Below are 26,388 nucleotides of genomic sequence, written 5' to 3'. Positions count from 1 at the left end.
CTAGTGACTCTCCGGCGTCCAGTTGTCTAGTAACCCAGTCAAAAAAGCTAATCAGGTTAGATTGGCATGATCTACCCCTGGTGAATCCATGTTGGTGTGGATCACGTAGGTTTTCTTCGTCTAGGATTGTGTCAATATGCTGTTTGATCAGCGTTTCTATGAGTTTACACACTATAGATGTGAGACTCACTGGTCTGTAGTTTGCTGTCTCTGTCCTGCAACCCTTTTTGTGGAGTGGGATTACATTGGCGGTTTTCCAGTCCAAGGGGACCACTCCTGTGCTTAGGGAAAGATTGAAAAGAACCGATAATGGTTCTGCCAGGACTTCTCTTAACTCCCTGAGCATTCTGGGGTGTAGGTTATCCGGTCCCATTGCTTTGTTTACTTTGAGTCTTGATAGTTCGTTGTAGACACTACTGGGCGTAAATTCGAAATCTTGAAACGGGTCTTTCCGGTTTTCTCCCATCTGAAGCTGAGGACCAGCTCCCGGTGCTTCACGAGTGAATACTGAACAGAAGTATTTGTTTAGTATTTCTGCCTTCTCAGAGTCTGATTCTGCAAATTTACCGTCCGATTGCTTCAATCGTACTATGCCATCTTTGTTTCTTTTCCTGTCACTGATATAGCTGTAGAAAGATTTATCCCCTTTCTTCATTTTTCGTGCTAGCTCTTCCTCCATTCGGAGTTTGGCCTCTCTGACTGCTGTTTTGACAGTTTTGGATCTGTCAAGATAGTCCTCTTTTGCCCCCTCCCTGCCTAAATGTTTGTTGGCGATAAATGCGTCTTTTTTCTGTTTAACTAATTCTGAGATTTCCTTACTGAACCATTGGGGTCTTTTGTTTTTTCTACCTTTACTTACTGTCCTTATGTATCGGTCTGTTGCTTCGTGTAGTATGGACTTCAGGGACAACCACATATCCTCCACGTTGTTAGTTAGTCCTTGTTTATGTAGTTCCTGATGGACGAACTCTCCCATTTGATTAAAGTCTGTGCCTCTAAAGTTGAGAATCCTTGTTGCTGTGCTTGTTTTTGGGAATCCTTTTCTGAGGTTGAGCCATATCATATTATGGTCGCTGGAGGCCAGTGTTTCCCCTACCGAGACCTCAGTGACACTATCTCCGTTGGTGAAGACCAGGTCCAGTAACGCCTTGTACTATCCATCTACAATGCGAATATCTACTGGAAATAAGTCCTGGTATTTTCAAGACCCTGCAAAACTTAAAGAATTTCTATCACAAGAGGAACCAATGTCTACATAAAGGAAAATTGATTAAAGGAAAAAGAGAACATGGAGAAGACTCATTTTGAAGAGAAGAAAAGAGGGGAAAAAAAAGAAGTGGATTGATACTGGTCCAAGTTATTTTTACTGCATTTTATTGCAGATGAAGAGCTTTTGACTAATTTTTCAATATTGTGAATTTACTGATACATTTTTAATTTAACAAGAAATTAATTATCTATGAGAGATATTGTAAATATAATATATATATTTACCTAACTACTAATTACTAACCATCCTGAATAACAAATGAGGAAATAAATATAGGATATTACATATTTCAAAAGGGATTATTAATAAAATAGGAAATAATTTTAGACTTTTATTAATAAATATGAAAATATATATTTTATTCAAATATTTATTTATATTGAATATATTATGATTGATTTTTAAATGAGAATGTTATAAATAAATTGGTTAGATGCTAATATTAGTAATATATTAACGCTATGAATGAATATATTTAAATTAACAATGAATATTTAATATACATGGAATTATAGTTAAAATTGAAAATGTTAACAAAATATTAAGATAGGATATATATTACTTTGAAAGGAAGATATATTTATAATTTATATGAATTAATTAAGTATGATTCTTAATATAATGATATATTTTACCTAGATACCAATTGATATGAAATACAAAAATTATTAAATAAAGGGTTAAGTCTGGGAATTGGGTTTTTTAAAGAAGAGATAATTACTAAGGAGATAAAGATTTTTAAGATACTAGTATTTATATGAATAACTTATATGAATGAAAATTTATTTGAATAGTTATATTTGAATTCATTATAGATAATTTTATGTTATTTGCTACAATGAAATATTAATATTAATAATTATTAATTGAATGATTGAATATGTATGGATAGAAATAATGAAATATTAAATATGTGGGGGAAAAAAGAATAGCTGAATTTTTGAGAGATATTAATTCAATATGGAGGGATATTAGTTGTCTGGGGGAGGGGGTTTAGGGTCTGCTATACCAATGTGTGTTCCAGATCAGACAATGATTATGGGGGGAGGGGAGGGAGCATAGAGAGAGGGAGGGGGATTCACAGTAATAATATATTGATGAGGATTGAAAATGGGATAAATGTAAAATTTGAATTTTTCTTTTATAATCTTATTTTAGGGGGGTAAGGAATGGGGGAATTGGATGAATGAATTATATTTACTTAATGTGCTGAGGTCTGGTCATCTTTTTTATTTTAGAAGTATTTGCCAACATTTAATTATAAAATAGATGGATATAAAAATGTATTCTATTAACGTCAATGGTTTAAATCATCCTATTAAGAGAAAGAAAGTACTAACGTTCCTTAAAAAGCAAAATGCGGACATATATTTTATTCAAGAGTCGCACCTTTCTGATATTGAATCTAAAAAGTTATCTGGGGGTTGGATTTCTAAATGCTTCTTTGCACCTGCAATGGGGAAAAAAGCTGGGGTTGCTGTCCTGATAAATAGGAAGTGCACTGCTGATTTCAAATTAATAAACCATGATCCTTTAGGAAGATGGGGGCATATCAAAATGGTTCTGGGAAATACAACCCTGGATTTATTAAATTTATATGCTCCTAATTCGAATCAAATGGAGTTTTTCAAACAAGTTCAACAATTACTGTTACCACTGGCTACTTCTAATTTAATCGTAGCAGGGGATTTCAATGCTGTAATGGATCCAATTTTGGATAAGAGACCAAGTAGAATTATGAAATCGTTAGGTTTAGATAATTTGGTTCAATCTTGTAATTTAGTTGATATATGGCGTATTCTTCATTTTAATGATCAGGAATTCTCTTTTTGTTCTCAGGTCCATAAATCTTTTTCACGAATTGATTATATATTCGTGTCTAATAATATAGCACAGCGAGTGATGAATGCAGTTATTGATCCCATTGTAATTTCAGACCATGCTGGTGTGTGGATTGACTTTCAGAATAATGATGTAGAACATTTCGATCCAATTTGGAGATTTGATAATGCTTTACTTGCGGACTCGAACTTTCTGGAAGATTTTAAATTAAAGATGAATGAATTTTTTCAAATAAATAATTCGGACAATATTAATGCTGAGATTTTGTGGGACGCATTTAAAGCAACAATAAGAGGAAATATTATTTCATATTCAGCATTTATCAAAAAACAACTTAAAAAACAATTTGTTGATCTGGAAAACCAAATTAAAGTATTAGAAAATAAATTAATTAAGAACTGGGAACATAATACATTACAAAGTTTATTAAAAATAAAAGCGAAATATAATGAGATTTCTTCTCAATTTGTGAGGAAAGATATCTTCTATAAGCAAGTTCAGTACTATGGTAATTCAAACAAAGCTGGAAGATTATTAGCTAATTTTCTTAAAGCAAAAAAAAGGAAATCTAAGATTATTGCAATTAAAGATACACAAGGCAACACACACACTAGCACCAAAGATATTTTAATACAATTTCTTGATTTTTATAAAGATTTATATTCTTCTGAATCTTATGAAAATAAAGAACAAGAGGGATTAAATTTCTTAAACTCATTTATTGGACCAAATGTTCCGGATCATATAAAACGAAGTTTAGAAGATCCTATATCTTTAAAAGAAATAGAATCAGCATTGAAGTCTCTTAGAGTTGGATCCGCTCCGGGTGGTGATGGATATACTGTTGAATTCTATAAAACATTTCAAAATATCATCTTACCATATTTATTAAATTTGTATCAATATCAAATAAATAATGGGAATATATCGGGTACTATGGCTGATTCGGTAATTATTGTCTTACCAAAACCAAACAAGGATCCTACCTTGGTTTCAAACTACAGGCCTATCTCTTTATTAAATGTAGATGGTAAGTTGATTGCTAAAGTATTAGCAATAAGATTGGCAAAAGCTCTTCCTTTTATTATTGATGTACACCAAATAGGATTTATTGCTAAAAGACACTCATCAAACAATACTAGATTAGCATTCCACTCTTTAAATTTAGTGAAAAATATGAATGATCCAGCTTTTATGCTATCTTTAGATGCAGAAAAAGCATTTGATAGAGTGGAATGGAGTTATATGTATCAAGCTCTGGAATGGTTTGGAATAGGCCCCGGTTTTATTAAAATGATTCAGACATTGTATAGCTCTCCTGGTGCAAGATTATATATTGTGGCGGGGCCGGGGGTAAGCCTAGCGCTGGCAACCCGGCTCCCGCCCCAGGCGTAAGGACGGAGCGCTCCCAGGAGGACTCCCACTGGATAAGCAGTAGAATAATTAGTGGAGACTGCGTTCTTGGTAAAGTTCAGCTTTTATCTTTATTACCCCTAGTTCATAGCACTAGGGTTCCAGTAGTCCCTCTGGTCTGAGGAGACTTAAAACAAAACATACTTTCATAAGGTTTCTTCCTTACAATACAGTTCAGCCTGCTACCCAGGCGGAAAAGCCAAAAAAATAAACCAAAACGTTTTCTCCTTAGTTTTGCTCCTTTTGTTTGGAAATACTTCAGGAAGCTCTGTGACCTAACCCACCCGAAGTCCAATGCCCCCCACTACCCTATGCTCCTGGGTAGGGGCTAGGGAATTTTATATAACCCAACCTTTTATGACTGGTGTAAGTCCCCTCCCGAAAGTTCCCTGCTTCAGGGTTACCCAATGTCAGGTCTCTGAGTTCCGTTACACTTCTCGGGGAAGTTAATTAAAGGTTCTCACCTCCTTCCCTTTATCTACATGGCCTCCCTCTCAGGCTCTAAGGGATTCATTCACACATGCTCACAGTTCTGCTACGGGAGAAAGAACGCTACACAAAGATACATTCACTTTCATTCCCCTCCCCCATTCATACCTTGTTAACTGTGATTCTCCAGGAGATCCCATACTGCGAGACTGCACTCCATCTCACTGCTTTCAGATAGCTCTCCCTCTAATTCCATTAGGGAATCTCCGCTTTCAGAGACAGGGTAAGAACTCCCTTCAGGGACAGCTAACGGCCAGCCCTGCCCTGGAGGTCTTTCTACTCCCCTGCACTTCTGCTTAGGAGTCAGAAGTCTGTTAGCTCGGGAGGGTTGTAAGACCAGCTGTGCTTTAGCTAGGGTCTGGGACAGAGACCTCCTAGCAGGCTCTTTCCTGCTTAGCACGGCATGTCTCTCTCCTGCATTCCTCCCTACAGTCTTCTCCCGAGTCTCCTCTGCAGTCTTCTTCCCAATCCAATTTGGTACAGCAATGAGAACTCAGAGTCCGATTTCAGCAAACAATAACAAACTATTATTAATATTGACAGGGGTCGCCATGCAACAAATAATTCAAAATTGGAAGGATTATACCAAATTAAACTATACATTTTGGTGGAATTCAGTCTGTTATATATACAAAATGGAAAAAACGATAGCATTACAACAGGGAAATATTCATAATTTTAAGAAAATTTGGGAACCATTGACTCGATATTCCAATGATCAGGTTTCATAGCACATTAGTAATGGATATATTAAATTGGGGAAGGGTGGGAATGTGTATTATATGGATTTAAGAAATGAAGAAAGGGGAGGGTTATATTTTATGTGATAAGATGAATTACTTGTAATCACAATTTTTCATGTATTAATTGAAGTTTATGTAAAATTAAATTATTGTAAGAATGAAAAATTTATAAATAAAATATAAAAAAAAAAAAAAAAGAAGAAGAGGTAAGCAGTCACTAGAGTCTCATCCAGATGTCTCTCGCATCTTGAGGGTGGTGCTCAGATTGCATTCTCCATTGCGTGAGCCTCTGCAAGATGTGTCTCTTTTGTCCTTACAGTCAAGACGATATTTCTCGTGGCCATAGTATCAGCAAGACAGATCTTGAAATTACAGGCTCTCTCCTGCAGGGAACCTTTCCTCAGGATTACAGAGTCTGGTGTTTCTCTCCGAACGGTACTTTCCTTTGTCCCGAAGGTGGTCTCAGCTTTTTGCGTCAATCAAGAGATTTGTCCGCTTTTCACCCTATGGGTTCAGCCAAACAGTACAGGATTTTGCAGAGGCTAGATGTGCAAAGAATCCTTCTACTCTGCCTAGAGAGGACTAATAAATCCTGTCTCTCCAACAATCTTTTTGTGCTGACCAGCCAATCAAGACGAGGCAGGCCAGCCTCTACGGCTTTGATTGTCAGATGGATTCACATGTCAATCTCTTCTTCATATATTGCCTGAGGAAAACTGTCACCTATCTCTGTTACGTGGTCCGAGAGGATGTCACTTTTGGGTCCTTGGCGCTGCAGGCAGGCTCATCTGTCTCTCCCTAGATACCTGGCACTGCTTTGGTACAGAATCTATGTCTTTACAACAGAATGGAAGATTAGTTCATTACTTCGGTAATCTTCTTTCTGTTAGAAGACATAGGATTATCCCAGGACAAGCAGGCAGGTATTCTCACTAATGGGTGATGTCATCCGACAGAGCCCCGATACGGACGTCTCACAAGCATGTGTTGCTTGAAGAAACTTAGAAGTTTCGAGATGCCCGCACCGCGCATGCGCCAGTGACTTCCCGCCTGATGGACCGGGCGTGTCTCCTCAGTTCTTTTCTTTCCGCGGAGCTGAGAAGTTTTACTTCAATTCTGCGCTGACTGAATTCACGTTTTATTGCCTTCTAATTCCGCGATTTTGGATTTCTTTTCCTCTTTTCGTGTGTTTTCTTTATTTTATTTTAAAAAAAAAAAAAAATTTTCTTCCGGCGAGTTGGCCGGGTCGGCTACGTGGCTCAGGCCCAGCTCCTTCGATCTAGCGGCGGAGCTTTTTCGGCCTATGTCCCGGCCAATCACGGGTTTTAAAAAGTGTAGCAAGTGCCAGCGCGCGATTTCGCTGACGGACCCGCATCGACACTGCCTGCAGTGTCTTGGTCCAGAACATTTCCCGAAATCGTGCCGGCCTTGTTCCACTCTAACAGCACGAGCGTTTAAGCGGCGCTGCCTGTTGTGGGAGTCGATGTTCAAGATGGAAGCTGCTAAGGAACCTTCCGCTTCGCCTGTCCATGCGAAACCAGCGACTACTCCTGCTACTCCAGGCCTTTTGAAGCCGGCTTCGTTTACCCCGACTTTGGCCACGAGTTCGACGCCGGTGCCTGTTCCCGTCTCCTCGGCTCAGGTACCGCCTTCCACTATTCCACCGGTGGTCATTAAAGTGCTGAAGGTACCAAGCAGAAGCACTCGACCACAAAGGAGCGCGAAGACCATGCAGGAGGATTCCCTTTCGGTGCGGATCCCTCCATATCGGCTTCGCTGCGGTCCCTGCTGGAAGCTCAGTTCGTCGAGCTCAAGCAGACTATGGGACCCAGGTTAATCGCCTCCATCCAGGGTGACCTCCCAGTCCCGATCCCAGGGGGCGGGCAGCCCCCTCCTCCTCCTCCTCGTCGATCGATCTCGTTGCTTGACGAAGAGGAGCGGCGGAGGGCGGCTGGTTCCTCGAGGCGGGCCTCCTTTAGCGATATGCCTCCTTTAGAGCCCATTATGCCTCCGCGCCATCACGGTGCCGTTCCTCCGACTGATAATCGAAGTCCTGGGCATAGTAAATCACAGGAAGAGTTCTTCCGCACTCCATACCAGGCCTGGGCTGCATCGCGTGAGGCGGCCTCCATTCCGCCCCTTCGCTCTACCGCTTCCAGTCCCATACATTCACTGGAAGCTTCGGGGGACCATGCAAAGTATAGGCGTTCCCGCTCTCCCTCCCGGCACCGGGAGGGACATCGATCCAGACACTCATCTCGGCACTCCTCGCGCCATTCTGAGGTTTCGCCGCAGAAGAAGCTGCCACGTCTGGGGTACTCCTCATCGGATTTATCTCCCCCGGAGGGGCCGGAGTACGAGGAACCATCTACCTCTTATTCTCCTTGTCGATCCCAAATCTCTCTGGATCCTGAGGCTTCTACTTCCTCCAGTCCGTCTCGAAGGCCCGTACTGGCGGACCAGTTGTCCTTTTCTTCATTCCTCAGGCAAATGGCTGATGACTTGGATATGACTTTGGACACTGGGTCTCGGTATTCTAAAGAGTATCTCGACACCATGCACTTGCCTAATCCTCCTGCGGAGTCTCTTTGGCTTCCTCTACATAAATTGCTGGATCAAGCATTCATGCGATGTTTTGAAACGCCGTACTCCATCCCTGCGGTCCCGAGCAAATTGGATGCCAGATACTGCATTGTTCATCACAAAGGGTTTGAGGGCGCTCAACTCTCTCACCAATCCCTGCTGGTCGAGTCCTCTCTCAAGCGTTCTCATCCCTCCCAAGTCTATGCCTCTGTGCCACCGGGACAAGAAGGGAGAACGATGGATAAGTTCGGTAGGAGGATCTACCAGAATTCCATGATGGCGTCTCGAGTGCTCAATTATAATTTCTTTTTTTTCTTCATATTTGGAGTTCTTCTTGCCGGTGCTCCGCAAGTTTACTCCTTACATTGATTCTCAGGCTCGATTCAAGTTCGAGGAAGTGGTAGCCTCCCTTTCCCAGCTACGTCTCCAGCTGATGCAGTCCTCGTACGATGCCTTCGAACTCTCGGCTGCTCCGTGGCCATGCGTCGATTGGCATGGCTTCGAACGATTGACATGGATCCGAACCTACAAGACAGACTTGCCAATGTGCCTTGTGCGGGCGCCGATCTATTCGACAAGTCTATCGAGACTGTTACCAAGAAACTTTTGGATCATGAAAAGTCTTTTCAATCTATTCTTCGGCCTAAGCCCAAGCTTCAGCAGTCTCAACCTTCTAGACCGCCTTTGATTTATCAGCGGCGCTACACCCCTCACCAAACTCCTGCTGCGAGACAACCGGCGAAGAGACAGCCTCCCCAGAAAGCTCAGCAGAAGCCTCAGCCGCCGGCTGCACCGAAGGCTACTCAGCCTTTTTGACTCTCTTCCAGGGAGCATGACCGATCTCGTTCTGCATCCCCCTATTTTTCCCATCGGGGGTCGCCTCCATCATTTTTACCATTGATGGGAGGCTATTACCAGCGACCTCTGGGTCCTTTCCATCGTAAGAGAAGGATACTCCCTTCATTTCCATCGGATCCCTCCGGACCACCCTCCAAGAGAGTATCCTTCCAACTTGACGCAGACCGCCCTTCTCCTTCAGGAGACTCAGGCTTTGCTCCGGCTTCGGGCCGTCGAGCCGGTCCCGGTGGACCAGCACAACCGGGGGTTTTACTCCCGGTACTTCCTCGTCCCGAAGAAGACGGGCGACCTGCGGCCCATTCTGGACCTTCGAGTCCTCAACAAGTTTTTGATAAAGGAGAGGTTTCGCATGCTGACCTTTGCTTCTCTCTACCCCCTCCTCGAGCGGAACGACTGGTTATGCTCTCTGGATCTCAAGGAGGCCTACACTCACATTCCCATTCATCCGGCCTCCCGCAAGTTCCTTAGATTTCGGGTGGGATATCTACATCTGCAGTATCGAGTGCTTCCTTTTGGCCTGTCCTCGTCTCCCAGAGTCTTCACGAAGTGTCTGGTGGTGGTGGCCGCGGCACTCCGGAACAGAGGTCTTCAGGTATTTCCCTACCTCGACGACTGGCTCATCAAGGCCCCGTCAGCTCCAGAGGTCATTTCAGCGACCTTGACCACGATCTGCTTCCTGCAGAGCCTGGGCTTCGAGATCAACTTCCCCAAATCTCATCTGCAGCCTACCCAGTCCCTTCCCTTCATCGGGGCGGTACTGGACACCATTCAGCTTCGAGCATTCCTTCCTCCGCAGCGCATGGATGCTCTTCTTCATCTCTGCCAGTCTGTATCTTCTCGCCAGTCCATCTCAGCGAGACACATGATGATCCTCCTGGGCCACATGGCCTCTACAGTTCATGTGACATCCTTTGCCAGGCTCCATTCTCAGAATTCAGTGGACCCTAGCTTCACAATGGACTCAAGTGTCAGACCCGTTGACTCGACACATCATAGTCACTCCTGCTCTTCGGCAGTCTCTACTTTGGTGGATGACCTCTTCGAATCTATCCAGAGGTTTGCTGTTTCACACTCCTCCTCACCAGAAGGTTCTCACAACCGATTCCTCGACCTATGCCTGGGGAGCTCATCTGGATGGGCTTCGCACTCAGGGGTTCTGGACCAGTGCGGACCGCCTCCATCAAATCAATCTTCTGGAGCTCAGAGCCATCTTCTATGCTCTTCAAACTTTTCAACATCTGCTTCACGACATGGTGGTCCTCATCCGCACAGACAACCAGGTCGCCATGTATTATGTAAACAAGCAGGGGGGCACGGGATCGGCCTCCCTATGTCAGGAAGCTCTCAGAGTCTGGGATTGGGCGGTTCGCCACAATGCCTTCCTCAAAGCTGTGTACATTCAGGGGAAGGACAATGTCTTGGCAGACAACTTGAGTCGTCTCCTCCAGCCTCACGAATGGACTCTCCATTCCAACCCCCTTCATCGGATCTTTGCACAATGGGGGACGCCTCAGATAGACCTCTTTGCGGCTCCCCACAACTTCAAACTGCCTCAGTTTTGCTCCAGGATCTACACTCCTCATCGCCTCGAGGCAGATGCCTTTCTGTTGGATTGGGGGAATCGCTTTCTGTATGCGTTTCCTCCATTTCCTCTCATTCAAAAGACTCTGGTCAAGTTGAAATCAGACCAGGCCACCATGATTCTGATAGCTCCTCGGTGGCCCAGGCAACCTTGATTCTCCCTTCTACTTCAACTCAGCAGCAGGGAGCCGGTGCTTCTTCCAGTGTTTCCTTCTCTACTTACTCAACATCAAGGATCACTGCTTCATCCCAACCTGCAGTCTCTCCACCTGACAGCTTGGTTCCTCTCAACGTAACCCCTCACCAGTTTTCCCAGGCGGTGAGGGATGTTTTGGAGGCTTCCAGGAAGCCTGCTACTCGACAATGCTACTCCCAGAAGTGGACTAGATTTTCTTCCTGGTGTGTGTCCAATTCCAAGGAGCCTCAGCGAGCTTCACTATCCTCTGTGTTGGACTATCTTCTACACCTGTCTCAGTCTGGTCTCAAGTCTACATCTATAAGAGTCCACTTGAGTGCTATTGCAGCTTTCCATCAGCCTCTACAAGGGAAACCTCTATCTGCTCATCCTGTGGTTTCCAGATTTATGAAAGGACTTTTCCATGTTAATCCTCCTCTCAAACCTCCTCCTGTGGTTTGGGATCTCAATGTTGTCCTTTCTCAGCTCATGAAGCCTCCGTTTGAACCTCTCAACAGGGCTCCACTTAAGTATCTTACCTGGAAAGTGTTTTTTCTGGTGGCCCTCACGTCTGCTCACAGGGTCAGTGAGCTTCAGGCCTTAGTGGCGGATCCACCTTTCACAGTATTCCATCATGACAAGGTGGTCCTTCGCACTCATCCAAAATTCCTGCCTAAAGTGGTTTCTGAGTTTCATCTAAACCAATCCATTGTACTTCCAGTGTTTTTTCCAAAGCCTCACTCTCATCATGGTGAATCAGCTCTTCACACACTGGACTGTAAACGTGCTTTGGCTTTCTACCTGGATCGCACCAAACCGCACAGAACTGCTCCTCAACTTTTCATCTCCTTTGATCCGAACAAGTTGGGACGACCTGTATCGAAGCGCACCATCTCCAACTGGATGGCGGCTTGTATCTCTTTCTGCTATGCCCAGGCTGGATTATCCCTTCCCTGTAAGGTTACAGCCCATAAGGTCAGAGCAATGGCAGCCTCTGTAGCCTTCCTCAGATCGACACCGATTGAGGAGATTTGTAAGGCTGCCACTTGGTCCTCGGTTCATACATTCACCTCTAATTATTGTCTGGATACTTTCTCCAGACGGGATGGACAGTTTGGCCAAACAGTGTTACAAAATTTATTGTCCTAAGTTGCCAACTCTCCCTCCATCCCATTGAGGTTAGCTTGGAGGTCACCCATTAGTGAGAATACCTGCCTGCTTGTCCTGGGATAAAGTAATGTTACTTACTGTAACAGTTGTTATCCAGGGACAGCAGGCAGCTATTCTCACGTCCCACCCACCTCCCCTGGGTTGGCTTCTCGGCTAGCTACCTGAACTGAGGAGACACACCCGGTCCATCGGGCGGGAAGGCACTGGCGCATGCGCGGTGCGGGCATCTCGAAACTTCTAAGTTTCTTCAAGCAACACATGCTTGTGAGACGTCCGTATCGGGGCTCTGTCGGATGACATCACCCATTAGTGAGAATAGCTGCCTGCTGTCCCTGGATAACAACTGTTACGATAAGTAACATTGCTTTTTGTACAGCCTGCCCTGTGCAGACTTCTGATTTGCCTGTTTACTACCTCGGTCATTGCTGGTGTCCATCACAGTTCTTCTTTTCCTATCATTTAGATGAGGAAAAAAAAAGAAAAATATTACAGCTTTTCTTTTTATCCTTTGGGGTCTTATAGAATAGTGCTCATTGCACACTGTAGGTTGGTTCCAGTGTGTTAATCATTGTTCTTTTGGCATGATTTGTAGAGCAGAACAGAAATGTAGTTTGTCACGGGGAAGTTCCCTGTGCCCCTCCTTCTCTTTTTCAGTAGAGTTCAATTTCTTTGATACCAACTGAAGAGGGAGCTGTTCTCCACTGCAGAAGTGGAGGAGTTCAGAGATTTGGTGATACCCAGATTTGCAACAAGTGGGAAGTAACAGCTAACATACGAAATCCCATATCTTCTAAAAGAAAGGAGAGTGTGGTGTAGTGGTTAGAGCTCCAGCCTCAGCACCCTGAGGTTGTGGGTTCAAACCCTGCACTGATCTTTGTGACCCTGGACAATTCACTTAATCCTCCAGTGCCCCAGGTACATTAGATAGACTGTGAGCCCGTCGGGACAGATTGGGAAAATGCTTGAGGGCCTGATTTGTAACCCATTCTGAGCTCCTTTGAGAGGACAAACTAAAAAGAATCTAATATAATAAAAGACTAAGCCGCGCATGCGCACTCCCACCTGCGTGCGTCCGTTTTCCGTGAGATGTAGGGCACCTCAGGTAGGAGTGCGCATGCGCGCGAATCTCTCTCTCCCGCCATGAAGTACAGGCTGCGTCTTCTGCCTTGAGCAGCTTGGGCCATGTCTACACTGCCATTGGAGATTACCCGAATGCGCTGGCTAGCCACAAGCAGTGCGTTCTCCTCGCTAAACAATCCAAAGATGAACTTTCCGAAGCGCGGGAACTGGGGAACATGGGCGCTGTCTATATTGCCATGGGGGACTTTGAAAACGCCATTCAGTGTCACGAGCAGCACCTGAAAATCTCCAAGGAGCTGGGAAACAAACGGGAAGAGGCGCGGGCCTACAGCAACCTGGGCAGCGCTTACCATTACAGAAGGAACTTTGATAAGGCGATGTCTTATCACAACCACGTGCTGGAGCTTACGCAAGAGCTGTCGGAGAAAGCGATTGAGATGCGGGCCTATGCTGGCCTAGGGCATGCCGCACGATGCATGCAGGACTTGGAGCGCGCGAAGCAGTACAACGAACAGCAGCTGGGCATCACCGAAAGTCTTAAAGACCAGGCAGCAGAGGGGAGAGCTTCATCCAATCTAGGTAAGGAAGGAGCAAATACTAATACGCTGGAGTAAATAATTTGTGAAATACATTGGGTCAGAAATTGTCAAAGAGAGTCATTTTTAGGGATGTTCAGTCATTTAAAAGGAGGGCAAATGTCAATGGTATTTCCCAAGTTCTTCAAGGTTGGGTTTTTTCCCCCTACAATGAAATGATTTCTTTCCCAATAGGACAAGGGGAAAAAAACAAAACATTTGTTTTGTTGGTATTTTTGTTGTTAATAATGCAAACAATTTGCAAAACGAGTCTGCAATCTTCATAAAGAGTGCACTTATTTTACAATAAAATTTTGCAATGAAAAAAATTCAAGAAATTCCCCCCCCCAAAAAAAAAACAAAACTTGGGGGGTGCCTGTTACATTAACGGGTGCTAGAATAGATGTGTCTGTGTTTCTTTATCTCTCTCTCCTTGGCCGTTATCTGTATCCTTCTGTCCCCCACCCCCTGAGCAAAGCTGTCTGCTCCCAGCTCTGGGGGCCATGGAGAGACAGTTAGGGAGAGGGAAAGGGGGCTGCTTTGGGGGGGAGGTATGTGCTGGGGGCAGACAGCTTTGCTCGGGGGGGGGAGACCAAAGGATACAGACAGCAGCCAAGGAGAGAGAGATAAAGAAACACAGACACATCTATTCTAGCACCGCAGGTAGGAGTGCGCATGCGCGAGAATCCCCCGAGGTGGATGTCGGCGGCTGCAGGCCGCGGCGGAAGATGGCTAAAGCCTGGCTGGAGGAGGACGAGAAGGAGCTGTGAGAGCTCCGCAGAGGCAGGAGGTGAGGAGAGAGAGACAGAGACAGATGGATAAGAAGGACAGAGGGGCTACTAGGGGGACCGGAAGAGATAGACTGCAGGGAGTGTGGAGGGGGCAGGAGAGAGAGATGGTCTTGGGGAAGGACAGAAGGGGACAGGAAAGGGAAAGATGGCAAAAGAGGTGAAACAGGGTCAGAGCGAGATGGTAGAGGGTGTGAAAGGGGGAAAGGGAGAGATGGAAATGGTAGGACCACTGCTGCTTTGGGCCACTGAGGGAGAAAAGGTTGGTACGTCAGGACTGCTGCCGCCTCGGGTAAGTAAAGACCCTGTCAGGAGGGCCAAAAGGGCACAAAGGAAATGGTGAAAGGTGAGGTGGGAGGCAGGGTCTTGGCATGATAGAGGCGGGGCATGGGTCAGGATATAGGTGGGGCTATTCTAGCACCCGTTACTGTAACGAATGTAACGGGCTAAAACACTAGTCGAATGAATAAATAAATAAAGATTATCAAGGTAAGAACCTAATCTATCATTTATTTATGTATTGAATTTTCTATACTCTTCTCCCAAAGGAGCTCAGAACAGTTTCAGGTACTTGAACGATGGAGGGATTAAGTGGCTTGGTGTGAAATCTCTATTCAATATGCTGTATTTTCCTGCATCAGTGTGGCAGAGTGAACGAATACAATTTGAATGGGTTTTAATGTGTTGTTCACTGATTGGTCATCCGAGGCTTTGCACAAAATTGCACACTTAAGCAGTGCTAACCCTGAGCTTTGCTTAATGTGGGTTCAGAGATGATTTACATGACTCTTCCCCTAACATCTGCTGTTGCCTTCCAGCTCCGCTGCATTGTAATGATGCAACTGAAGTTTGCACTCTCTTTTCTATACACAGACAGCTGTACCTACATCTTTCTTTGGTTAGGTCCTGTCTCAACTTGAAGGAGGTCTTAAATCCTAGTAGTTGGCTGGCTAGAAATCTTGACATTTCTAGCCATGTCAAGACATGATGCTTTTGTTCCTTGTTGCAGGCTCTTGTGTCTTTGCTGAAGGGAGACCGATTTGGGTGTCTGGACTCGATCATTGTGTACTGTACGCGCAGAGAAGAGACAGCCCGGTTGGCTGCACTGCTTCGCACCTGTCTCCAGGGAGTAATGCTGAAGGCATCTTCTGCATCCACCACCACTGAAGAAGGCGAGGAGCACAGCATTGTCAAAAGGAAGAAAGCCGCAGGTAGTGGTTTCCTTTCAATTCATAACCATCTCAGTTGATATTGAGGAATGAGCAGTCAAACGTGTGTAGTCCAGACCAGGTATTACTGATGTTGGAGATGGTCTCTGTTTGCGTGTGGATTCCTCTGAGGCAGCTTAAATCTCAAGCGAAACAGAAAGTACCAGGCCTGAGGTTGGTTTTATTTTGACTTTTAATGACTTCTAGACGATGATTTCTATAAATGATTCCTTCTGGACATCCAGAGACTTGCGTTCTACTTAGTGCCTTTGGACTTTGATTTCGTCTGTGGAACGAGGCTCCTTCTTTGCTTGTGTTTGCCCTTAAAGCAGGGGTATCAAAGTCCTTCCTCGAGGGCCGCAATCCAGTCGGGTTTTCAGGATTTCCCCCATGAATATGCATGAGATCTATTAGCATACAATGAAAGCAGTGCATGCAAATAGATGTCATGCATATTCATTGGGGAAAACCCGACTGGACTTTGACATCCCTGCCTTATAGTAATGGCATATGCATGTTTAAATGCCAAAAGTGCACCGAAGGGTTGTTGTGTAATTGCACGCAGATCTCCGAGTGAAATAAAAGGTAAAAAATCCCACCTTTTTTATTGGACCAAATTGAATTAGTAGCTTTCAAAGGAAGAAGGGGTTATCTTCGAAAGCTAATCATAAACTACATTAAGTTAGTCCAATAAAAAAGCTATTTTTTCCTTTGTTTTTGTTTTATTTCTCCAATAGCATTTAGTTTGCAGGTGGGTGTACACGTGGGTGGAGTCTGGGTGGGGGGAGGATGAACACAATTATTTCCTGAAACTTATATAACACCAGAAGTTGCATTTAGTTATATCCCCCCTTTAACAAAGTGGGTTGCAATACCGCATTCACACGTGTGAATGTGGATATAACTAAATAAACCATCATGCAAATGCAGCTTCTAGTGTTATAGAAGTTTCAGGAAATAATTGTGTTCGTCCCCCCCCCCCACCCAGACTCCATCCATGTGTACACCCACCTGCAAACTAAATGCTCAGCACCCATCCTTCATTTTGCAAAAAAGATGCCTCTTCAAAACAATCACATCTTCTTGCTTTCTAATATACAATGGAGTAGATTCCACACTTCAGAAGCAGCACAAGAAAAAGCTGCCATTCTTTTGACTTCCAACCTTGCCTGCTGTATAGTAGGAACATCAGAACTCTCCATCTTGAGCAGAGCGTAATCTACGTGATATACATAGACGCACCCATTTATGCAGCTCTGTGGCTGTTTTAAATGCTGATGCGTAAGTGCCTAAGTACAAATGCTAGTATTTAATAGAGGGAAGTAGACACCTCTTTCTCTTTAAAGCAAATGCCTCTGGGCCTCTCTATAGGCACACAGTTATAGAATTATTCCCCTGTTTTATTTAGACTTGCAGGTGTAAGTGCAACAAAGCTTACATGGATAATGGCTGAACATATCACCCAACCCAGCTCCGTTCAGATGGGACAAAAGGCAGTACATCAAGTCTAATAAACCATAAATCATAAATTATATAGCTGGATTCCTTTGAATATCAGTCCAACTGAGTTTAGACACAGGTGTTGGGTTTGCTGATGCTCCTTTCTTGGGTGACAATCTCTTAGGGCAAGGACCAGAGTGATTGCAAAAGACTGCAGTTTAGAACTGTCTTTAGTAAATGGCGGTGTCTCCCTTTGCTTTATGCCCAGTTTGCAATGTGGTATGGAGCATATGGTTCATTTGTATCCTTTGAAAATGAAATCATGTGATCTAAAGGTTTATTATTTATGTAAAGGTTCTTTTAAACCAGTCTACAAATGCAAGTCTAATCCCAGCTCTGTGTAATATGGGGAAATACCTTTACTTCCATGTAGAAAGGGTGGTAGATGCATGGAACAGTTTCCCGGAAGAGGTGGGGGAGACAGAGACTGTGTCTGAATTCCACAGGGCCTGGGATAGGCATATGGGATCTCTCGGAGAGAGAAAAAGATAATGGTTACTGCGGATGGGCCATTTGGCCTTTATCTGCCATCATGTTTCTATATTATGATATAAGTCCTGGTTCACATGAATGAACTGAATCCATGTCAAACAAATATTATCTCACAGCTAAAAAGAAGATTCGTCAGCCCTTGAAATGGATTGCCGATTCCTACCACGCTGGAATGTCTGCTGCAGAGCGACGCAGGGTTCAGAATAACTTCATGAGCGGCCAGCTGCGTATTGTGGTGGCCACGGTAGCCTTTGGCATGGGGCTAGACAAGTCGGATGTACGTGGCGTGGTGCACTATAATATGCCCAAAAACTTTGAGAGTTATGTGCAGGAGATTGGCCGTGCTGGCAGGGATGGAAAGGCTGCACATTGCCACCTCTTTCTGGACCCCATGGTAAGAAAACACTGGCGTGGAAATGAAGATCCTGGGCAGCTTAGCCCTGGGACTCCCCTGTGAGTCTGGAGCAAGTTTCTTAAGTGGCTTACATTCAGATACTCTCACACTCTATCTAATGTACCTGAGGCAATGGGGGGATTAAGTGACTTGCCCAGGGTCAGAGGGAGCAGGGTGGGGTTTGAACCCACAACCTCAGGTGCTAAGGCTGTAGCTCTAACCATTGCACCACTCACAAGAATAGGAGAACTGAGATTTGTCTGAAAAAAGGTCTGTGTGTGGCCTTGTAATCCCAGTAGGAATCTGCTAGGTTGCAACTGAAACCTATTTGTAGGTTTCTTCATAATAATTGCAGAAATCGTTTGTTTACCTCTTTCAGGGAGGAGATCTGAATGAACTGCGTAGGCACATCTATGCGGACACTGTGGATTATTCAACCATTAAGAAACTAGTACAGAAGGTCTTTCCACGGTGCAAATGTCGGGAAATCAGCCTTAAACAGGAAGCACTGAATGAGGTAACAGGAGGCACTCCAGTAATGCCATGATAATGCTGTCAAATGTGTGTGTGTGGGGGGGGGGCAGTTTATAACAGATAAAGTTCTAAAGTTTTGGCATATGTAGGATTACCCATTTCCTGAAGAAGCCCTTCCAATATGCGAAGAGCGAAACGGAGACGCTCCATTGCACCCACCAAGCTGGGCATTAACATTTCCCAAGCTAAGTACAAATCATAATTGGGTAAAGGGTTCCTATAATGGTCATTTGAGAAAAATACAGAAATTATACTAAGAAAAAACGACAAAACAGAAAAAGAATCATTAAAACTATTTATAAAAATTTTTAAAAAGGGGTGTTTTGACTGGTGATAGCCTGCATTTAGTTGGCTTATCAAGATGAGTCTAAGAACATATCCTCTTGTATAATGAACCTACAATCCTGGGCCCACACTGTGCAAATGAAATTGAATGAGTCCAAAACAAGACTTCTTTGGCTCGGTCCAAAACTAGATCACCTACCCACCTCCATCCCACTACCCTCTGGCTCCTTTCTGCAGCTTGAGTTCTCGAGCAATGTCTTGGGCATCATCATTGATTCCACATTGTCCTTCAATGACCACCTCCAATCCTTGGTAAAAAAAATGCTTTTTCAGCCTTCACATGCTGAGGAAAGTTAGATCCTGCTTCCATCAAAAACATTTTACCCTCCTTGTCCAATCCATCATCCTCTCCAGATTGGACTATTGCAACTCTATCTATTTAAGCCTAACTAAGAAAAACCTCCACAGACTCCAACGGATTCAGAATGCCGCGGCCAAGCTCATCTTCGCTAAAAGTAAATTTGACCATGTCTCCCCGCTCCTGGACAAGCTCCACTGGCTTCTGATAATCGCCAGGGTCCACTATAAATGCGCCTGTTTAACTTTCAAAATCCTATATGGTATCCTCCCTCCCTTTATCCCTCTTTCTTGGAATTCCTCAAACCCTAATACCACCAGATCCTCCCACAAATTAAAACTATCCTTCCCCTCGCTAAAAGGCATTTCCCACACAGGAAAGCTAGGGACCTCCCTCCACTTCAAAATCACTGAGCTCTGGAACAACCTTACCTCCCCTCTTCGGAACTTGAGCTCTCTCCAAGTTTTCCGCAAACATCTGAAAACCTGGCTTTTCTCAAAAAATGTAAGTCTCCCTCCAACTTAGGTATCAAGGAAACTCTTATATCTTGGCATCCCAAGTCCTCTAAATTTTCTTCACACTTCTACCTCTAACCCTCTGTTGTAGTTCCTTCCTATTTCTCCTACTGTAAACCGCGTCGAGCTCTACGAACGTGGAGATGATGCGGTATACAAACCTAAGGATTAGATTAGATTAGATTAGATGAGTTCTAACAAATAAGCAGCTGCGGGCGCTTGAGGTCTTCTTCCCACGTAGAAGATATTTTTAAATAAACCAACTGGGCCTAATAGATATCCATATTTAATAGGGTTATTTATCTACTTTTTATAAAGGCAACAGTCACCTAAATTTTTTCACAGAAATGTACATCTTTCCAAGGCACTTACAACTGTGTGCACGTGTTCTGAATGTATGCACATACCTCGCAACTCTTCCTAACTGCCACCCCCGAGAATATTCACTTCTTTATCTGCATCGTTTTATAATTGCCTTCCTTATCATCCATGCCAGACCAATCCAGATGAGTGTGTTATGTCCCCCTGCCAGCAAATGGATTCAGAGAAAACCAGTCAGAGCTGATTTCACATCCACTAAAGAAAGTAGTGCTGCCTTCAGCTCCTCAGTATGTCTCTGGCTTCAGCAGATGCTACACCAGCTACAAGTGGGCCTGCTTCTGGAAAAGCTGTAGCTCAAGATTCCTGGTGGAGCATAGATCAAACCTGGGGAACACTGCAAGCTGATTTCCCTTTCCACTTGGAAATAGACTTACTGGAGACTTGAGTTACTGACCCACGGGTCCAGTACCGGGTGGTACCTAATAACTTTTCATTCTGTAGCACCTGGTAGACTGGTATAATCCTTATATACCTCACTGCTACCAGCAGGTGGAGACTGAGAACAAACTTGTATATCAGGATAGCTTCCCCTTTTGCAATCCAGTCTTCCTCAGTCTCCATTAGCAGGTGGTAAGACTAATTCGGCTCCCCTCTTAGTACTGTTGAAATTTTGTTTTGGATTCCTGGGTTCCCCTTTTGTGCCGGATAGAGCTGTTTGGGGATCCATCTGACCTCGGGGGTGTTAAACTCGGCGGGTCTCGTGCTGGGTCACTCCCCCCACCTTCCTCCACCTCCCCACTTTTTGTAGAGGTGCTTCAGCGAGCAGCCTGGCCTCCTGGTTGGTCAGCCCTCCAGCTTTGAGAGCTGTGGAGACTGTTTAAAAAATTATTAAATCCTGAGGTGACAGTCTAAATGGCTCAATTCCCTTTAAAACTGCCGTTTGTATTGTTTTCCTCATCTAACCGGTACTTTTATTACAGCTAGGGCGTTTTTCAGCACAATGAGCATTTTTAAGGGGGAAAAAAATGCTCATTGTACTCAAGGCGCGATGTACTCGCGGCCAGCCTGTTCAAGCATTGTGCAGGTCGAAATGGTGGGGGAGTCTCATCGGCAGCGGTTACCGGCAGCCAGGGCACCCCGCTGCATGTACCTCGCAAAGGATTCCCTTACTGCCGGAGCGGCTGCGGATTCCCTTTTTGCGTCAGTCAGTTCCTCGGCTTCAGTGTCAGGAAAGTCTCAGGCTTTTCAGACACGACAGGCTGCAGGAGCTTCGATTTTGGTAGTTTCAGGTCCAATTTCGGCGGGAATATCCTCCTTCATTTCTGTTACCTCAGGTGACCTTCCTCCTTTTCTGGAAATACAGGGACAAGGTATGGCAGGGTTCCCTGCTGGGGCCGCTGGGGTTTTTGCCCCCTGAATTTATGTTGGCACTATGTAAAGCTTATGTGCTGGTGGCTGGAGGTTCCGTGTCCACTCCGGGGGTCTCAGGGGGGGGGTTGCCCTCGACGTCTTCTCCGGTGCGACCCCATACAGCAGCGGTTTTGCCCCCTCTACTCCTCTCTCATCCAAGCGCCCGAGGGTCTCTTGAGATGAGGATTTTTACTCAGAGGAACAAGATGGTATTGATGTGGACCTGGACCTTTGGGGAGATTTCCAGGATTCTCTTGGGGGGCCAGATTCCGCCAGTGAGGGGTTTGAGAACCCCCTTGCTGGCAAAGATGCATCTGCGGTGCACATTTTTCAGTGGGAAGAGCTTCATGAGTTAATTTTTTAGGTCTCCTGGGTTTTGCACTTTGAGGACACCATGTTGGAGCCCCCACGTACGGTGGATCCCTTGCTTAAGGGGATCCACTCTGCTTCCCGCTCTTTTCCTATACATCAAGATATTGAGAACATTATGCTCGCACAGTGGCAGGTGCCGGAACTCTTTTCTTTTTGAGTGCGCTATGGCCCACCTGTATCCCATTCCTGAAGGGGATAGGGGCACTCTGAAGTCGCCTGTTGTTGACGCGGTAGTCTCAGCCGTCTGTAAGAGGCAAACTGTGCCTGTTGAGGGCGGTGCGGCCTTGAAAGACCTTGAGGAGCATAAGTTGGAGTCCCTCCTTAAACAGAGTTTTGATGTGACAGCTCTTGTGGTCCAGGCGGCGATGTGTGGCAGGCTTGTGGCTCGGGCGTGTTTTCGCTGGGCCAAGCATGTGCTTAATAGTAAATCTGAGGATTGGGAATTGCTAAAGCGCAAAGTGGCAAAGATTGAATTGGGGGGTGCTTATCTTTCAGATGCCATGTATGACCTCTTGCAAGCTTCTGCCAAGTCGTTGGCTTTTGGAGTGGTAGCACGCCATACCTTGTGGCATCGCACTTGGTCGGCGGATATAACATCCAAAGCTAAGTTGACAAACTTTCCCTTTAAAGGATCCTTTTTGTTTGGTGAGGACTTGGACAAGTTGGTTCAGACTCTAACTTATTCTAAAGTGCCTCGTTTGCCTGAGGATAGGCCTAGGCTGCTGGCTCGAGGTGGGGCTGCTCATGAGTGTGATTTCCGCCGCTTCTGCCCTAGTCAAGGGGCTGCCTCCTTTCAGTCTCCTGGGCTCTCTAGAGGCAGGTTCTTTCAGCACATGCAATCTTTTTGTGAGGTCCGCTGGGGTGCAGGCAGCGCCCTCACCGGGTCCCCTGCCACCCGCACTTCCCAATGACTCCTTGCAAGCGCCCGGTTTGGTTCCGGTGGGCACCAGGCTGCGAGATTTTTCAACAAAGTGGACAGACATCACGTCCATTCAGTGGGTTCTGGAGGTGATTTGGGACGGCTATGCTTTGGAGTTTGCCCGTTCCTTGCCAGATCATTTTCTTGCTTCCCCCTCACAGGTGGAGTGGAAGCAGCAGGCCTTTCACCAGACCCTTCAAAGATTGTTAGATCTCCACGCAATGGTTCCAGTTCCCTTGCAGGAGTAGGGCACAGGTTGGTACTTGATTTACTTTGTGGTGCCAAAGAAAGAAGAGACCTTTCGGCCCATCCTAGATTTGAAGGTTCCACAGTTTGACAAGGTTCCACATGAACGACTACTTCGGAAAATTGTGAGCCATGGAATCGAGGGTGGAATACTCATGTGGATTAAAAACTGGCTAGAGCATAGGAAACAGAGATGGGGTAGATGGACAATACTCAGACTGGAGGAGCGTTACCAGTGGGGTGCCGCTAGGCTCGGTGCTTGAACCCATGCTCTTCAACATCTTTATAAACGATCTGGACATTGGTATGATGAGCGAGGTGATTAAATTTGCAGACGATACGAAGTTATTTAGAGTAGTGAAGACACAGGGGGATTGCGAAGATCTGCAATGTGACATAATCATGCTCGAATAATGGGCATCGACATGGCAGATGAGGTTCAACATGGATAAATTTAAAGTGATGCATGTAGGTAACAAAAATCTCATGCACGAATACAGGATGTCCGGGGCGGTACTTGGAGAGACCTCCCAGGAAAGAGACTTGGGAGTTCTGATTGACAAGTCGATGAAGCCATGCACGCAATGTGCAGCGGCAGCAAAAAGGGCAAACAGAATGCTAGGAATGATAAAGAAGGGGATCACGAACAGATCGGAGAAGGTTATTATGCCGCTGTACCGGGCTATGGTGCGCTCTCACCTGGAGTACTGCGTCCAGCACTGGTCACTGTACATGAAGAAGGACACGGTACTACTCGAAAGGGTCCAGAGAAGAGCGACTAAAATGGTTAAAATGGGCTGGAGGAATTGCCGTACAGCGAAAGATTAGAGAAACTGGGCCTCTTCTCCCTTGAACAGAGGAAATTGAGAGGGGACATGATCAAAACATTCAGGGTACTGAAGGGAATAGACATGGTAGATGAGGACAGGTTGTTCACCCTCTCCAAGGTAGGAAGAACGAGAGAGCACTCTAAAATTGAAAGAGGATAGATTCCGTACGAACAAAAGGAAGTTCTTCTTCACCCAGAGAGTGATAGAAAACTGGAATGCTCTTCTGGAGTCTGTCATAGGGGAGAACACCATCCAGGGATTCAAAACAAAGTTAGAGAAGTTCCTGCTGAACTGGAACGTACGCAGGTAGGGCTAGTCTCATTTAGGGCGCTGGTCTTTGACCAGAGGGCCGCCGCATAAGCGGACTGCTGGGCACGATGGACCACTGGTCTGACCCAGAAGCGGCAATTCTTATGTTCTTATGAAGGGGGTCAACAGGGCTCTGGCCACAGCTCCGCGGATGTTCATCAAGGTGATGGTGGTTGTCGCGGCAGCGTTGCAATAAAAGGGCATTCTAGTTCATCCCTACCTAGACGACTGGTTGATTCGTGTGAAGTCATTTCAGGAGAGCACCCTGGTCACGGCTCGGGTGGTGGAGTTTCTGCAGTCGCTGGGATGGGTAGTCAACCTTTCCAAGAGATGGTTATCTCCATCTCAGTACCTGGAGTGTCTAGGAGTGCTGTTCAACACCTCCATGGGGAAGGTCTTCCTTTCGGAGGCCCGGGTAAGTGAATTGCACTCTCAGTTTTGCCTGCTTATGGCGTCCCGGGATCTATTCTCAGAGAAAGGTAGGGGAGGATCATTGGGGTGGGCAGACTAGATGGGCCGTGGCCCTTATCTGCCGTCTATTTCTATGTTTCTATGTTTCCCTCGATGTGGTGAGGTGGTCTTGGGCCTACATGCGTCCTATTCAGTATGCTCTTCTTCGGAGGTGGTTGCCTCAGAGGCACTGTCTGGATCATCCTGTTCTGCTTTCGGGCTTGGCTCGGTGCAGTCTTCGTTGGTGGCTCCAGACCTCCCTTCTTGTACAAGGGGTGACTCTGGACCAGCCACAGTGGACGTTGCTGCTCACAAATGCCAGTCTCTCGGTTGGGGGAGCTCAATGTCTAGATCACTCAGCTCATGACACCTGTCCACAGAGGCGGCTTCTTGCTCGATCAATGTCTTGGAGACCAGAGCTATCCATCTGGTGCTGTTAGCCTTCCAGTCCTTTCTGATGGGCAAGTCAGTCAGGGTTCTTTCGGACAATGCCACAGCGATGTCCTATGTCAATCATCAGGGGGACACCAGGAGCACTTTGGTGGCACAGGAGGTGGCTCTGCTCTTGGTCTGGGTGGAGTCACACCTTCAAGAAATTTCAGCCACCCACATAGCTGGAGTGGAGAATGTTCAAGCGGACTTCCTAAGTCGTCATGTGCTAGATCCCGGAGAGTGGTGTCTAAGCCTCGTGGCCTTTCAGTTGATAGTGCAGTCTTTGGGTCAGCCTCTCATGGCCATAAGTGTCAACGCCGAAACGCCCTGCTGCTTCAGTCGTCGTAGAGACGGTCAGGCCAAGGACCTAGATGCTCTGGTTCAACCATGGCCAACGGAGGGGCTGTTGTATGTGTTCCCTCCGTGGCCATTAGAGTTCTTCTCCGCATAGATCATCATCCGGGCCTGGTGGTGCAAGTGGCTCCGGACTGGCCCAGGCAGCTGGGGTACACGGATCTGGTGAGTCAGCTGGTGGCGGATCCTCTTCCTCTGCCTCTCTTGGACGACCTTCTGACTCAGGGTCCCATTCCAATGTTCGATCCAGATAACGTGATCTCAACTCTCTTGGGGTCCTGGAGGCTTTCCACCTCTAGGGCTTATGTGAGGGTTTGGCATCTATTTGATGAATGGTGTGCTGCGCGTGGAGTGGTTTCTTTTCGCGCTTCCCTACCTCCATCTTAGAGTTCTTGCAGGATAGCCTGGATAGGGGACTGGCTTGGTCTTCTCTCTGGGTTCAGCTTAGCTTGCGCCAGAAGACGTATGAGGAGAGACTGGAAGACCTGAATATGTATACCCTAGAGGAAAGGAGAGACAGGGGAGATATGATTCAGACGTTCAAATACTTAAAGGGTATTAACGTAGAACAAAATCTTTTCCAGAGAAAGGAAAATGGTAAAACCAGAGGACATAATTTGAGGTTGAGGGGTGGTAGATTCAGGGGCAATGTTAGGAAATTCTACTTTACGGAGAGGGTGGTGGATGCCTGGAATGCGCTCCCGAGAGAGGTGGTGGAGAGTAAAACTGTGACTGAGTTCAAAGAAGCGTGGGATGAACACAGAGGATTTAGAATCAGAAAATAATATTAAATATTGAACTAGGCCAGTTACTGGGCAGACTTGCACGGTCTGTGTCTGTGTATGGCCGTTTGGTGGAGGATGGGCTGGGGAGGGCTTCAATGGCTGGGAGG

General features: G+C 45.7%; 1 protein-coding gene across 2 annotated transcripts in view; it reads left to right on the top strand.

Moving 5' to 3' along the window:
• The window catches only part of RECQL4 (RecQ like helicase 4), a 127,585-nt gene that overhangs the window by 54,713 nt on the left and 46,484 nt on the right, over positions 1–26,388 (top strand). For both annotated transcript variants that reach the window (XM_033934704.1, XM_033934702.1), the window contains exons 16-18: positions 15,577–15,778; positions 17,884–18,161; positions 18,541–18,678. In XM_033934704.1, the coding sequence (XP_033790595.1) occupies positions 15,577–15,778; positions 17,884–18,161; positions 18,541–18,678 (618 nt within the window). The remainder of the gene's footprint in view (positions 1–15,576; positions 15,779–17,883; positions 18,162–18,540; positions 18,679–26,388) is intronic.

This window comes from Geotrypetes seraphini, chromosome 2 (assembly GCF_902459505.1).
Source record: "Geotrypetes seraphini chromosome 2, aGeoSer1.1, whole genome shotgun sequence".
NCBI lineage: Eukaryota > Metazoa > Chordata > Amphibia > Gymnophiona > Dermophiidae > Geotrypetes > Geotrypetes seraphini.
The sequence above is the reverse complement of the archived record's forward strand: the minus strand, read 5'-3'. Positions and strand labels throughout refer to the sequence as shown.